This window comes from Eurytemora carolleeae, unplaced genomic scaffold (genome assembly GCF_000591075.1).
Source record: "Eurytemora carolleeae unplaced genomic scaffold, Eaff_2.0 scaffold561, whole genome shotgun sequence".
Taxonomy (NCBI): domain Eukaryota; kingdom Metazoa; phylum Arthropoda; class Copepoda; order Calanoida; family Temoridae; genus Eurytemora; species Eurytemora carolleeae.
In genome coordinates, this window is record NW_019396938.1 from 166775 (window position 1) to 180283 (window position 13509).

Below are 13509 nucleotides of genomic sequence, written 5' to 3' on the forward strand. Positions count from 1 at the left end.
CCCCCATGCAATTTCTATTGGTTCAGAATAGACAAAAAATACATGACTGAACCCAGATTGGATCAGGCGCTAATGGACTTGGCATACTAGAGTTAAGATCAATCATAACTTCTCTTATTAAAGAGCTTTTGAGAAGAACACAAACGTTTTAAATTTATGAATAAACTTTTCTTATCCTTGTAGAGGAGCTTAACCTGATCCTTCAGTATTTTCACTAGATTTTCTTCTACTGCATAAATCTGCACAATAATTTTATAAAGAACCACAATTGAAAATAATAAATAAAAGAAAAACAGGAATATCTCCAACATTTTTTTATCAGACTTAGGTTTGAAGGGTGCCACTGTGAATCGTGTATGACAGTCTTTAAATGGATACTAATGTAACCATGAAGCATGGTTGATAAATTATTTTTACAATTTGTCCTAAATATTTAAGTTTGAACTTTTGAAGTCAGTATTTTTTCTGAAACAAACTTTTATTTTTAGGCCCTTTATTTTGATCATTTACTAAGTGTAGATATCAGTGACTTATTTTTGTTTAAACGGATTTTGGAAAGCACCTTATGTAATTATAAATAAATACAATTTACATATTTTTTTAATAGTTGAAAATTCTAAAAATCCCGCTGAAAGATTGATGTTGTGATTAACTACCGTATCAAAAATATAATGTGATACGAAAAATACTGTTAGAAGAGATTAGATGTTTTTTTAAAGACACTGAGTTTTTGCCAGAAACTTTATTTCTATATCGCTGCAACCGGATGGTTAAAACCTTTGATTTTTTCAAACTTAAATTATTTGATCTAACAGATTTTATAGTTTGAAACATCAAAGGTTTACGACATTTAGTTCCAAAGATATAAGGATAAGAAAATTTGAGTTTGTAGCAAAAACTTTTTTAGAGCAAAACAGTTTTTTTAAATTGTATAAAACTTTATGCCATGAATATAAAAATAAGGTATGTCAGCATGTAGGTTTATATGTATATATGTATGTATGTATTATGTTTGCATGTCAATTTGGTTCTGCATTTATGGCCTTTTGTCTGTGTCTCAGTAATTAGTTATGCCCTTGTTTAAATTTATGCCTTTCAGTATAATTTTATGTCGTTGCGGCAGTATATTTACGCTTTTTGTCTATTTGTATGCCGTTCTATCTATATGGGTGTCTGTATGTCCATATTTTTTAAAGTCTATTTTTGTAAGTACATATTTATGTCTGCATGTCTAACTTCATGTATGTACGTCTGTATGTCTGTGTCTGTATGTATATGTTCATGTCTGGGTGTCTATGTATATTTATGCGTTTATGTCTGTATATTAAAATATTCCTATATGTGTGTATGTCTGTATGTCAAAATATTCCTATGTCTGTATGTCGAAATAATTATGTTCTAATTCGGATTCTTGGTTGTGGACTTCTAGGTGGGCCCCCTCCAACATTCATCTAAAAAAACATTTAACATTAAAAAATATAGTGTTTTATTAAATTAAAATATTTTGTTCTAAAATAATTTCCAAGAAGTCTGAACTCTGATTTTCTAATCCCAATATCTGAGCAACCCATTAGATATTTCAAGCTATGAATTGGGTTATATTAAATAAGCTAAGATTGATGTATTAAAGGTTTCAAAGATATAGGGATCAGTAAATTTGAGTTTGTGACAAAGCCTCAATTCCTTTTATGTTGTGAATCTCAGTATCAAGTATTGATCTCCTTGATTTACGTATTCATTTAATGATGGCCATTCCCTGCTGGGATAACTTTGATTTAGGGATCAAGCCTTTCGAAGTTTCCGCATTTGATATCAAAATCATTCGCTCAAGATTAATCATACTTCACAAAAATGTTCCAACTTAAGGATAAAGAAATTACACTAAAAATATCAAATGTTAGATCTGCAAACAAAGAGAATAGATTATAAATTAGAGTGGAATTTATACATTCCCTCGGTATGAATTTTGTCCGTCCCTTTCAGCCTGAAAGGGACTTCAAAGTGTACAAATCATGTAAATGTTCACAAATTATATGCAGTAGAGTACATTAATACAGTATGTTCCCAAGACTATCCAATTCAATTTCCAATTTTTAAATTCGAAATAACGTTATAAAATGAATTAGGTGACTAAAAAACAAAATTTGATTTATAGTTATAACGGAAAATCATCGTTTGTAAAGTGAAAGGCATAGAGTCTATGTGAAATGATCATTGGTCAATTATGAAACCAGCCTATTTCATAATTTGGTTTACTTTTAATATTAATTTTAGATTTTCAATAAAATGATGTTCCAGGGCCCAAAAGGTTATATAGCACGAATATTTGAAGTACACCTGCAGTATGGAAGCCGTACAACAAAATGGCCGTTTTACACTTTTTTCTGGTAAATTCCACTCTAATACATATTCTATTCTCTTTGGCTGCAAACTACATAAAAAAAATATTGAAAAAAAGCTAAATGGATCGATCTGTTCAAATTACGAAAAAGAATCAAAATAAAAAAATGAAAGAATAGAATCATTAAGAGAATTTGAAAATAAAAAAAAGATAAGAAAAAAATGAAAAAAGTGAAAAAAAAGAAGTGTGGCAAATTACACATAACTATCTACATATTTACATATTTTTTTCAAATGACAAAACTCTTTTTATTTTAACTGGAAATAATCTGAAAAGTAAAATGGCTGATAGATTAGAGTGTTTATTTAAAGGGGCTGTAGTAAGAGTAATTTCAAAATTTAAAATTGAATTTAAAAGCTTTGCATGATGACTGATGAGGGAGGGGTGGCTGCTCTCAGGGATTTGGAATTGCTCCCACGGTTTTGGAGTAAAATGTGAAAATTTATCCGACCTTTCATGAAAAGTCCTTTAAAACAGTACTTTAAAATGGAAAATGGAAAAAATGGCTCTGCTACCACCTTTTAAGTGTCTTTCTTCAGATATTTGCAGGAAAAAAATCGCTAATTTCAGTCTAATTTCAGTCAGTGGCGATCATATAGTTTTAATTAGCAAAACTGACGACATTAAAGATTATTGGTAAATGGAACAAAATTTTTTTAGCTGGAGGTTTCATTTGAGCTGAGGCCAAATTTAAAGAATTTGAGCCGCGGCTTAAATTTAAGCCGCGGCTCAAATATGGTTGGTTCCACTTAAAATCGTATTCAATGTTTCAAGATTTATGCTGGCACTCAATTAAAACCGGGTTTTGGCGGATTTGATATGCGGCGTAGATTCATTAAATTCGGACACTGGTCTAATATATCTCAACATCTTTAAAAGGATTAAAATAGATATTCATGCGATTTTTTCTGCGACAGTGACTTACGCATTTTTGACCAGATGAAGGTTATAAATCGGGCTATTTTTCCATGGAGGGTCACTTAAAATTACGCGTAAGTCCCTTAAGGTGTCAAAACCAACGAATTGCTTTCAAGGAAAGCTGCGTCTTCCAGATTTTTTTAATTTTTCATTTAAATTTTCGATGTTTTAAAAAGTCCGTTGTAAGTTACTGCAGGAATATTTTAGGATAGGAATACGACAATATCTTCTATCTTTTCTCAAACTAAGTTTATTGCAGGTTCCGTTGTGAATCGACAGGTCACTTAGAATTACGATGAATTGATAGAATTACGGTCACAGTCATAAAAGAGTTTTGAGTTCCTATCTATAAAATTATGTACGCGTACATGTAAACATCCATCTAGAACATCTAGGTGCAGTACAATATCTGCAGTACATTTAGCACATTGTTCGTCCTGGTCTTACGTTGCAAATATCAACTCCGGTCATTGTCTTCACCATCCCCGGTACACGGACCATTATATCCAGAACCTAAAATAGTCATCAAATCAAATCAAATCAAATCTTTTATTAGGCCACAAATTATACAATGTACATACATATAAATGCTAATTGAAAATAACAAACAATTAAAAGTATATTGTGACCGGGGAGCTACAAGATAGCTCAGGCTGTTTACACATGAGCTCCCCTGGTTCAGCTTAATATAGATAAGATTTAAACAATTTTCTATGTGCATGAATGGAGCACATAAATGGCGGAGTGTAGCAGTGTCATAACAGAAATAAAGATCTATTTTTTAATCAAACTAACAAATCAATAGAAATATTTAACCAGCTACCAGGAAAATGTAACAAATTGTATTACAAATCTTACATTCTTACAAAGCGGCTGTAAATGTAGCAAACTGTTCCAGACCTTTAAGAAATTTTAACAAATGTTACGGAAAATCTAAAAATTTGTTCAAAAAATGTCCCAAATTGTTCAGAAAGTTATAAAAAAAATTAAAAAGAAAGTTTAGCAATAGTTTGTAAAATCTCACAAAGATCAAACAAATCATGGAACATGTAGTAAAAAATAAAGGGTTAGAAATTAGAAAATCTAATTTAAAAAAAAATTGAAAAGAATTTGAAAAAAAATATTTGAAAAAAAAATATTTGAAATTTTGTTAGCTTATGTTACCCCGGGATACTACTGGGTTCCTTTTAAAAATTTCAGCCTATTCGGTCCATATATAGGGAACATGTCTTGGTTTATTATATATGGAATATCAAACTGTTATGTTTTTTAATGGGAATATTAAAAACAGTAAGTAATCGAAATATCTTCTTTCCGTTAAAATATGGCCAGTGATTTGCAATCAGTTGGTTCGTCAATTTTTTCTTTTTTCAAAGTCCTAATTTTGCATAGTGTAAGAAGAGCAATTGTTTTCAAAATTATTTATTCCAGACATGTGTTTTTCTTACATTATGTAAAATTTTGACCTTGAAAGAACATTTCGACAAAAACGAACCAAAAATATTGTAAAGCTTAATAAAAATCAAACCTGAAAACAGTTTTGAAAACGTGAAAGTTTTCTTAAAAGTTTTCAAAACGATTAACGATTAACGATTAACGATTAACGAGACTGAATATACCTCGCCGGTTATCCTGGAGGCTCCTATTTCCCCTGAACCATCGCTAACCATCGTGATCTTCTTCGTTTGGGAGAGAGGGGCAGCTACCTCGGCAGCAATCTCAAAACAAATTATTTATTTATTTTCGCAGATTTTTTTTCTACATATTGGCAGATTTCCAAAATCGAAATCTAATCGAAATTCAAGCAAGCATTTTTAATTCTGACTGGCCAAAAATCTTTCTTGTGAGTTATCACAAAAAAATCAGGCCCCAATTGGATCAGCTGTTTTGACAAAAAAACCATAAAACTTCAAAACAGGAAGACTACATTTAAGCAATTTTTGTTTGTATTTGATGTTGCTTAAATTTATTAACTAATTAGGTGAAATGGATCAGTGTACACTGCACAATTACTGCAACTTCTTTGTTGGACCTTTTAAGATCATAACTTGAGTCTGACAGTCGTCTTCAAATGCCACAGTTTTATCAATCCCACTGTATGTTTAAATGGTGTTATGTATTTTCCCGAAGGCATTTTCCCAAGGGCGACTTCCTAAGTGACAATTTCCCAAGTGACATCTTCCCAAATGTGCAATTTCCCAAGCGGCAACTTCCCAAAGGTTAGGTTATTCGGCCTTCTGAGGCGCCGAAGGCTGCATTCGGTGCCGAGCGCTGCGGCTAGGATGGGCCGAGCGCAGCAGCTAGATCAGGCTAGGGGGCCGGGTGCTGCGGCTAGAACAGACTCGGGAAGTTTTTTACTTGAGAAATTGCACATTTGGGAAGTTGCCACTTGGGAAAATACCCCAGGAAAGTTGCCACTTGGGAAAATGCCTTTTGGAAAGTACCTAACATCGTTTAGATAAATTGAGAGAAAGAGCCTTCCTTACCTTTGGTAGTGTAGTGAGCATCATGTCCAACATGGCAGCTTCTCTATATTCCTTCCAGGCATCTGCCTTCTTAGCCATCTGTTCAGCTTCAGCCTAGATACAACGAGTCTTTCATACGAATCCGGATCCGGGATGAAAAATGGTTCGAGATTTAAATAAAATTTTACAATTAAGTTGCAGAATGCAGATTTTAGAAAGATTTTTCAAATATTTTATCTTCAAATCTACTCAAACCAACATTTTTATAAAAAAATCGGAAAATTTTGACAAAAAAGCAGTTTTTTACTTGTCACCTTAGCTTTGATTTCTATGGCATACGCCTCAGCATCTCCTTTCAGTGCAATAGCTTCTGCTTCTGCTTCAGCTTCCATGATCATCTTGTTCCTAAATAAAAACACTTAAAATTCTTCATTCGGACTTTTTTACAAATAAAAAGTTTAAATTGTTGTTGTTAGAATTTAAATTGACCCTTCATTTAAAAAAGGAAGAATGAGATATCCTTGTTTTTATTGCTGCAATTTGATTATTTTTTATTGTGTTTTCTCTTATTTCATTTGTTGTTTCTCCTCAAACGTGAATTGTGGATTTCTTTCTCTAGAATTAAACACTATTCAAGCTTGAAAACAGACGTTATTTCCACATTGATCAGATTCAGGTTTACAGCGGACGTTATATCCACATTATTGATCAGTTTCAGGTTTACAGGGGACGTTATTTCCACATTATTGATTAGATTCAGGTTTACAGGGGACGTTATTTCCACATTATTGATCAGATTCAGGTTTACATGGGACGTTATTTCCACATTATTGATCAGATTCAGGTTTACAGGGGACGTTATTTCCACATTATTGATCAGATTCAGGTTTACAGGGGACGTTATTTCCACATTATTGATCAGATTCAGGTTTACATGGGACGTTATTTCCACATTATTGATCAAATTCAGGTTTACAGGATACCGGATCGGGCACACCCCTTTATTTATAATGAAGGATAACTTCAAATAAAATAAAAACTATCGTTTTAACCTAAGGAGTATGAAATAGAAGGGAGATATAACTGACGCGGCCAGCCCTACCATAAGAGTATACATGCTTAACAGATGGTATTTCATTTGAATAAGAAATATTTGTCTGATGTACAACTACCGCGTATGCAATAACCTATTCTGAATATTTCTTATACAAATGGAGTACCCGTCTGCAAAGCATGTATATTCATATGGTAGGGCGGGCCGCGTCAGTTGAATCTCCCTTCTATTTTATACTCCTTGGGTTAACCTGTTAGCTTCTGAAATCTTCTCTAGTCTATACTTTTCAGCTTCCGCTGGTCTTCTCACAGAACTGTCCAATTCTTTTTCTCGTCTGAAAAATGTTTGCTTTTTAATTTTAGACTTTTATTTGAATACAAGAAAGGAGAAGTGTACCCTTCTCTAAAGGGGGAGTGGCTTAGTAGTAATTGGTATTCATGAAATAATAAAACAAAATTTAAAATCTAATTTATAGGTTTACCTTAAAATTTCCTGCTCTTGTATATTAATTTCTTGTCTTCGTTCAATAACCTGGAGTATCATCATTATCATCATCACCTTTATTTCCATGTTCTCTTCTTTAATTCTTTGTTTTGTCTTTGCTGCTTGTAACTCATAGGCTAATTCTGCTTCTGCTTTCTATAAACAAAAAAAAACCGGATTTACAAAATTGGTCTTGTTTAATTTGTCTACCAAAAATTTCTAAATCATTAACCTTTGTTTGTACTTCCACGTCATAAGCTGCTTTCTTCAGCTCAAAATCACGCTTTGCTTTGGCGATCTCAGTATCGTTAAGTAATCTAAAATATCATACAAATTTAGATTTATCTCACAAATTTAGACATATCTAATAATGACAAATTGTTAGAAAAAAATAACATTTTTTTCGAAATTACAAACAGAATTTTAGAAATATAAAAATTTGTGAGATACATCTAACCTGCTGTTCATAACTTCAAACAAAATGTTAGCATTTTTAAAGAAATGTTAGATTAAAATAAAACAAAAAATTCAAGTTGTTGGAAAGAAAAATGATAATGATCGATGTATACCTAGATGCCATCCTTTCTTCTTCTGCAATTGCTTCTTTAATCTGTGCGTCCCTCTTAGCTTCTGCTTCTCCTATTCTAGCATCTCTTTTAACTTCAGCTGTTCGGGCCATTCCTAGAGCCTAAACAGAGCTTGCATTAAATATCGTCTTCTATCTGGCGACAGCTTCTTACTCGGCCCATTCCTAGGGTGGCTATTTGTTTTAACTACCGTCCTTTGAACCATTAATCGCTTAAACTATTAATGATTTGAACTATTGTATATTAACTACTCACATGACGTCATGCTATAGGTTCAAATCTACATATTGAATTTGCTCATTTGAACTATTTCTTTGAACATCAGGAGTTTGAATATAAAGATAAGATTTCATTTAAAAAGGGATATAAATAATATTCAAAAATAGCAATGTGTGCAATTTCAGCAGCAAAAATAGTTTGAAAAGATTCAAATTAAAGAATTGTTCAAACAAACAAACTAACTATTGTTCACAAATTCACAAGAAAAGGAAAAATTTAAATCTTTTCTTATGTTCTAATCTTAACAAATGTACTCTGATTAATTAATTAATTAATCATTTAATTATCTGATTGATTAATCCATTGCTAAATTAATTGATTTATAAATTGATTGTCTATTTCCTTGATCAACCACACCTAATTGATTTATCGACTATTTGATAAATTAATGATTTGATTGATTAACGATTTGATTAATAAATTGGTTGATTGGTTGATTGATTGAGTGATTGATTGATTGATTGTGTGATAAATTGGTGGATTAATTGATCGATTGAATGGCTTACCTTAAGATACCCCTCCTCATCCCTGATATCTTTAAGGGTATATGAGACCACCGTGATCCCCATGTTGACCAGGTCGCTGCTGGCCACCTCAAACACCTGCTTTGAGAACTTCTTCCGGTCCTTGTAGATCTCCTAGCAACAACAACAGCAACTTGAACACAGCGTAAAATCTCGTGGATTATGAAAGATGCACAAAATTTGTACTGGTCCGACTCAATCCTTGTACACTGTATACATTCCGGTTGATTTCAAGTACCAGTCAGACTTTCAAGTTGCTAGTGCAAGCAGTACAGTACAGTATATAAAGCAAACTGTGTCCTATGACTGGGATTTGCAGTGTAATCTGTACAAGATTCGAACCGATCATTTAATGGTACTAACCGGTCTATTGTTATTGTTCTTCACATTTTGCCTCATACGGTTTTTGTGTGCGTGTACTGTACAGCTGCTTAAAAGTCGGCCCGTCACTTAAAATGAATCTTAGTTTATATTGGATGTATTTCAATTCAGTATTTATCTGCTTGAGTTATAAAAACTAACATCATAACTTTTAAATATTTTGAGGTAAAAAATATACTGACCTCCACAGTCATTGACCCCATGATGGCTCGCTGATGACCCTCTAGTGTCTCTAGTGCAACCTGTAAATCACATGAGTTGAATTCTACTGCAGTTGCAGATTAAACTTAAAGGGACTGTTCACTTACTTGGGTAATTTGAGGGTAAACCTAATAGCTTATTAGCTTTTCATTGGTATTAGTCTTACTTTTCAAAGACAACTGTGACCGGAGAAAAAGCCGATTTATCATTCAGAAATCCAGCGCAAAGGTAGTATATCTAATAGTTAATTGTGGTGTCTTTTTCTTAAGTATAACTTATTTTAAACATTTGACGGTTTGATAAGTTTTCCCTACTTCCCCATGGGAATCCCCGGGATTTATTGAAGAGTTGGAATCTAGGAACCGGTTTGTCTGAGAGAGAAAGTCTTTATATTTTATTATACATATAATGGGTGACACATGATGTTATTGAAATATGATAATTTTAGATTTTATTGGGCTGTTGTTACTGAAAAATGCCTATGCAAAGGTATCATAGCTTTCCGCTGGAATTCTAAACAATAAATCGGCTTTTTCTCCGGTCATAGATATCTTTAAAATGTAAGTCTAATACAATAGCTAATAGGCTAATTAGTACACCATGAAGTTACCAAAAAAAGTGAACGGTCCCTTTAAAGCCATTAATTTTTCTTTGGAAAAAAGATATTTAATTGATAGTCTTTAGAAAAAAATTCAGTGAGAATAGGGTTTGCGCGAAAAGGAAAAATCGATTCGGGAAAATTTCACATTTTTTTGTACTTCGTTCGCTCGCGAAAAATGCGAAAATTGTCGCATTAATCCAATGAACACGAAACACAGCAACTGTGCTCTGTAACAGACTATTTAATGAATAAAAACCAAATTATATTCACCTGTTGTATTTCATCCTCTGTCTTGCCAAGAAACTGTTCACAGGCTGCCAGGAGCATCTCCTCATTCTGTCCCTGGATCTTAACCTAGATATTGAACAATATTATATATATTATATATATTAAGCATCACATATATAGTATACATTATATATATATATATATATATATATATATATATATATATGGGTCTGGGGACTGGGACTGTAAGATATCGTGGAAAAGAACTAGAGAAATTATTTTACAGTGCGACCAATAAAACTGTGGAAAATGAAGACGACATTTAAACAATATTATTACTTTTTGTTAAATCTTGAAAATAAACATATTATTTGAAATGGGTCAGTGTACACTAGCACAGTTGATGTGTTTCATGTTCTTTGGACTGTTTAAATCACAACTGGAGTCTAATTGTCGTCTTCCTATTCTATAAATTTGTCGGTACCACTGTAAACATAAAACAGCGAAAAAATGATTTTAGAAATTAGACAAACCTGAGCTATTCCTGTCACGGTGATATTGACACCCTGCGAGGCATTTTATATGATTTTTCAAGACTTTTTTTTGAAATTTTATAGAAATTATTTTTCGTAGTTTTTATAAGGATGAGAGTTCAGAGACATAATTTATGAACAACATTGAAGGCAAAAGAACATTAACCCAATTTTTAGATTTTAAGATTGATTTTTATCTAAAACTCATCATATACTATTCCTGACTAGTGTACACCCCAGAGGAGGTCACAGATAACGTCATGGTGGTCAGATTTATTCTAAATATGGTGGTGAGATTTATTCTAAATATGGTGGTCAGATTTGTTCTAAATATGGTGGTCAGATTTATTCTAAATATGGTGGTCAGATTTATTCTAAATATGGTGGTCAGATTTATTCTAAATATGGTGGTCAGATCTATTCTAAATATGGTGGTCAGATTTATGCTAAATGTGTTGGTCAGATTTATTCCAAATATGGTGGTCAGATTTATTCCAAATATGGTGGTCAGATTTATTCTGAGGAAAACTCAGTTTAAAACATGAAAAAAGAAACTTCTAGGGATTGGATGAAAAACGGTGATAAAAAACGATGGTAAAAATAGATGGTTTAAAACAAATGTTGGTTTAAAAAGGGCAGTTGAAAATCGGTGTTAGAAAAACGATGTTAGAAAAACGGTGGTTAAAAAACTATGGTTGAGAAACAGTGGTTGAAAAACGGTGGTTGAAAATAGTGGTTGAAAAACGGTGGTAGAAAAACGGTGGTTGAAAACAGTGGTTGAAAAACGGTGGTAGAAAAACGGTGGTTGAAAACGGTGGTTAAAAAATGGTGGTTGAAAAACGGTGGTTGAAAAACATTGGTTAAAGAACGGTGGTTGAAAAATGGTGGTTGAAAAACATTGGTCAAAGAACGGTGGTTGAAAAATAGTGATTGAAAAACATTGGTCAAAGAATGGTGGTTGCAAAATGGAGGTTGCAAAACGGTGGTAGAAAAAACAATGGTTCAGAAACGGTGGTTGAAAACAGTGGTTGAAAAACGTTGGGAAAGAACGGGGGGTTGAAAACGGTGGTAGTAAACGGTGGTTAAGAATAAACAGTGTTTAAGAATTAACAGTGGTTAAAAAACAATGGTTAAAAACCCATTTTTGAAAATAGTGGTAGACAAACGATGGTTGAAAAACGGTGGTTGAAAAATGGTGGTTGAAAAACGTTGCTTAAAGAACAATGATTGAAAAACAGTGGTTGAAAACGGTAGTTAAAGATCCATAGCTAAAAACAGTGGTAGACAAACAATGATTGAAAATGTTGCATGAAAAAGATGATTGAAATCAGTGGCTGAAATACGGTGGTTGAAAACCAGTAGCAAAATATACAGTAGTTAAAAAAAACGGCGATAGAAAAAGAATGGTGAAAAAATGGGGGTTGAAAATCTCTTAAAGAAAAGTCGGGGGAAAACGGTGGGGAAAATTTGATTGTAGAAAAACAGTGGATGAGAAAGGGTGGTTAAAAAATGGTTCGATGGTTGAAAAATGTTGGTTGAAAAACAATATTAGAGAAATTCATAGTGGATGAAAAAGAGGTTATAGAAAAATGGTGGATGAAAAACGTTTATAGAAAAATAGGGGATGAAAAACGATTATAGAAAAATGATGGATGAAAAACAGTTATAAGAAAATGGTGGATGGAATACGGTTATAGAAAAATGGTGGATGAAAAACGGTTATAGAAAAATGATGGATGAAAAACGGGTATAGAAAAATGATGGATGAAAGGCGGTTATAGAAAAATGGTGGATGAAAAACGGTTATAGAAAAATGATGGATGAAAAACGGGTATAGAAAAATGATGGATGAAAAACGGTTATAGAAAAATGGTGGATGAAAAACGGTTATAGAAAAATAGTGGATGAAAAACGATTATAGAAAAATGATGGATGAAAAACAGTTATAAAAATGGTGGATGGAATACGGTTATAGAAAAATGGTGGATGAAAAACGGTTAAAGAAAAATGATGGATGAAAAACGGTTATAGTAAAATGATGGATGAAAAACAGTTATAAAAAAATGGTGGATGAAAAACGGTGGTTGAAAATCTATATTTGAACAACGGTGGTTTATAAACAGTGGTAGAAAAACGATGGTTGAGAAAGGGTGATAAAAAACGGTGGTTTAAAAACAGTGGTTGTGAAAGGGTGGTAAAAAACGGTCGTTTAAAAACAGTAGTTGAAAAACGATGGTTGAGAAAGGGTGGTAAAAAACGGTGGTTTAAAAACAGTGGTTGAATAACGATGGTTTAAAAATGTTGGTTAAAAAACGGTGGTAGAAAAATGGTGGATGAAAAACACTGTTAGGCAATAAAGGGAGAAAAAAAACGGTATTTAAAAAAACGGTTGTTGAAAAAAGGATGGTTGAAAAATATACCTTTGAACATATTGAATACCCGGCCAAACAAAAGCTCTTCCTCCAGGTACTAGTAGGGGTTTCCGATGACAACATCCTGATAATAATCATTTAATGAAACTCTTAATAGATTGTCATGTCCCATGCACACCGGTACAATTAGTTTAGTTCAAGCGAAAGGTTTAAAGGGTACCGTTGTGAATGGAGAGTCACTTGAAATCAGCTCCTTTTATTCAAATTAATTCTTTGTAATTTTTCAATGGTGTATCTTTCGACCTACACAACTCCGCTATACTCCACTTCTGACCTTCGCCAAATCCGCTGTACTAAACATCCGACCTTCTAGCACGTGGTTTTACAGCTACTATATGGAGTTGTGGTCGCAGCTCCCGGCCCCCTAGCCTGTTCTAGCCGCAGCGCTCGGCCCGGAAATTGTCTTAACCTAATCTAACCCT

At 33.0% G+C, this 13509-nt stretch overlaps 1 protein-coding gene across 2 annotated transcripts; it reads right to left on the bottom strand.

Annotated features, from left to right (window-relative positions):
• Positions 1 to 939: 939 nt before the first annotated feature.
• On the bottom strand, positions 940 to 13171 carry LOC111710331 (flotillin-1). 2 transcript variants are annotated; one of them, XM_023484394.1, is made up of 15 exons: positions 13076 to 13171; positions 10876 to 10933; positions 10656 to 10688; positions 10165 to 10248; positions 9275 to 9334; positions 8694 to 8825; positions 7891 to 8009; positions 7554 to 7638; positions 7320 to 7477; positions 7089 to 7172; positions 6099 to 6189; positions 5806 to 5898; positions 4939 to 5037; positions 3767 to 3832; positions 940 to 1451 (listed from the first exon to the last, which is right to left on the bottom strand). In XM_023484394.1, the coding sequence occupies exons 2-15, from the start codon at positions 10915 to 10917 to the stop codon at positions 1392 to 1394; spliced, it is 1206 nt and encodes a 401-aa protein (XP_023340162.1). In that variant the 5' UTR covers positions 10918 to 10933; positions 13076 to 13171; the 3' UTR covers positions 940 to 1391. The 2 variants fall into 2 exon arrangements, 1 of the variants encoding a protein (XP_023340162.1); XR_002767036.1 differs by having other exon boundaries at positions 1362 to 1451; positions 3688 to 3832.
• Positions 13172 to 13509: the final 338 nt, after the last annotated feature.

What these genes read in the sequence shown, in the direction of transcription:
- LOC111710331 (XM_023484394.1), bottom strand. Translation starts at nt 10,917, where the DNA reads ATGACGTTATCTGTGACCTCCTCTGGGGTGTACACTAGTCAG. An exon ending in ATGAGGAGGGGTATCTTAAG is followed by an intron (nt 8,010 to 8,693) that starts GTAAGCCATTCA and finishes AGCTCTGTTTAG; the next exon opens with GCTCTAGGAATGGCCCGAAC. An exon ending in GAAGAAAGGATGGCATCTAG is followed by an intron (nt 7,639 to 7,890) that starts GTATACATCGAT and finishes ATGATATTTTAG; the next exon opens with ATTACTTAACGATACTGAGA.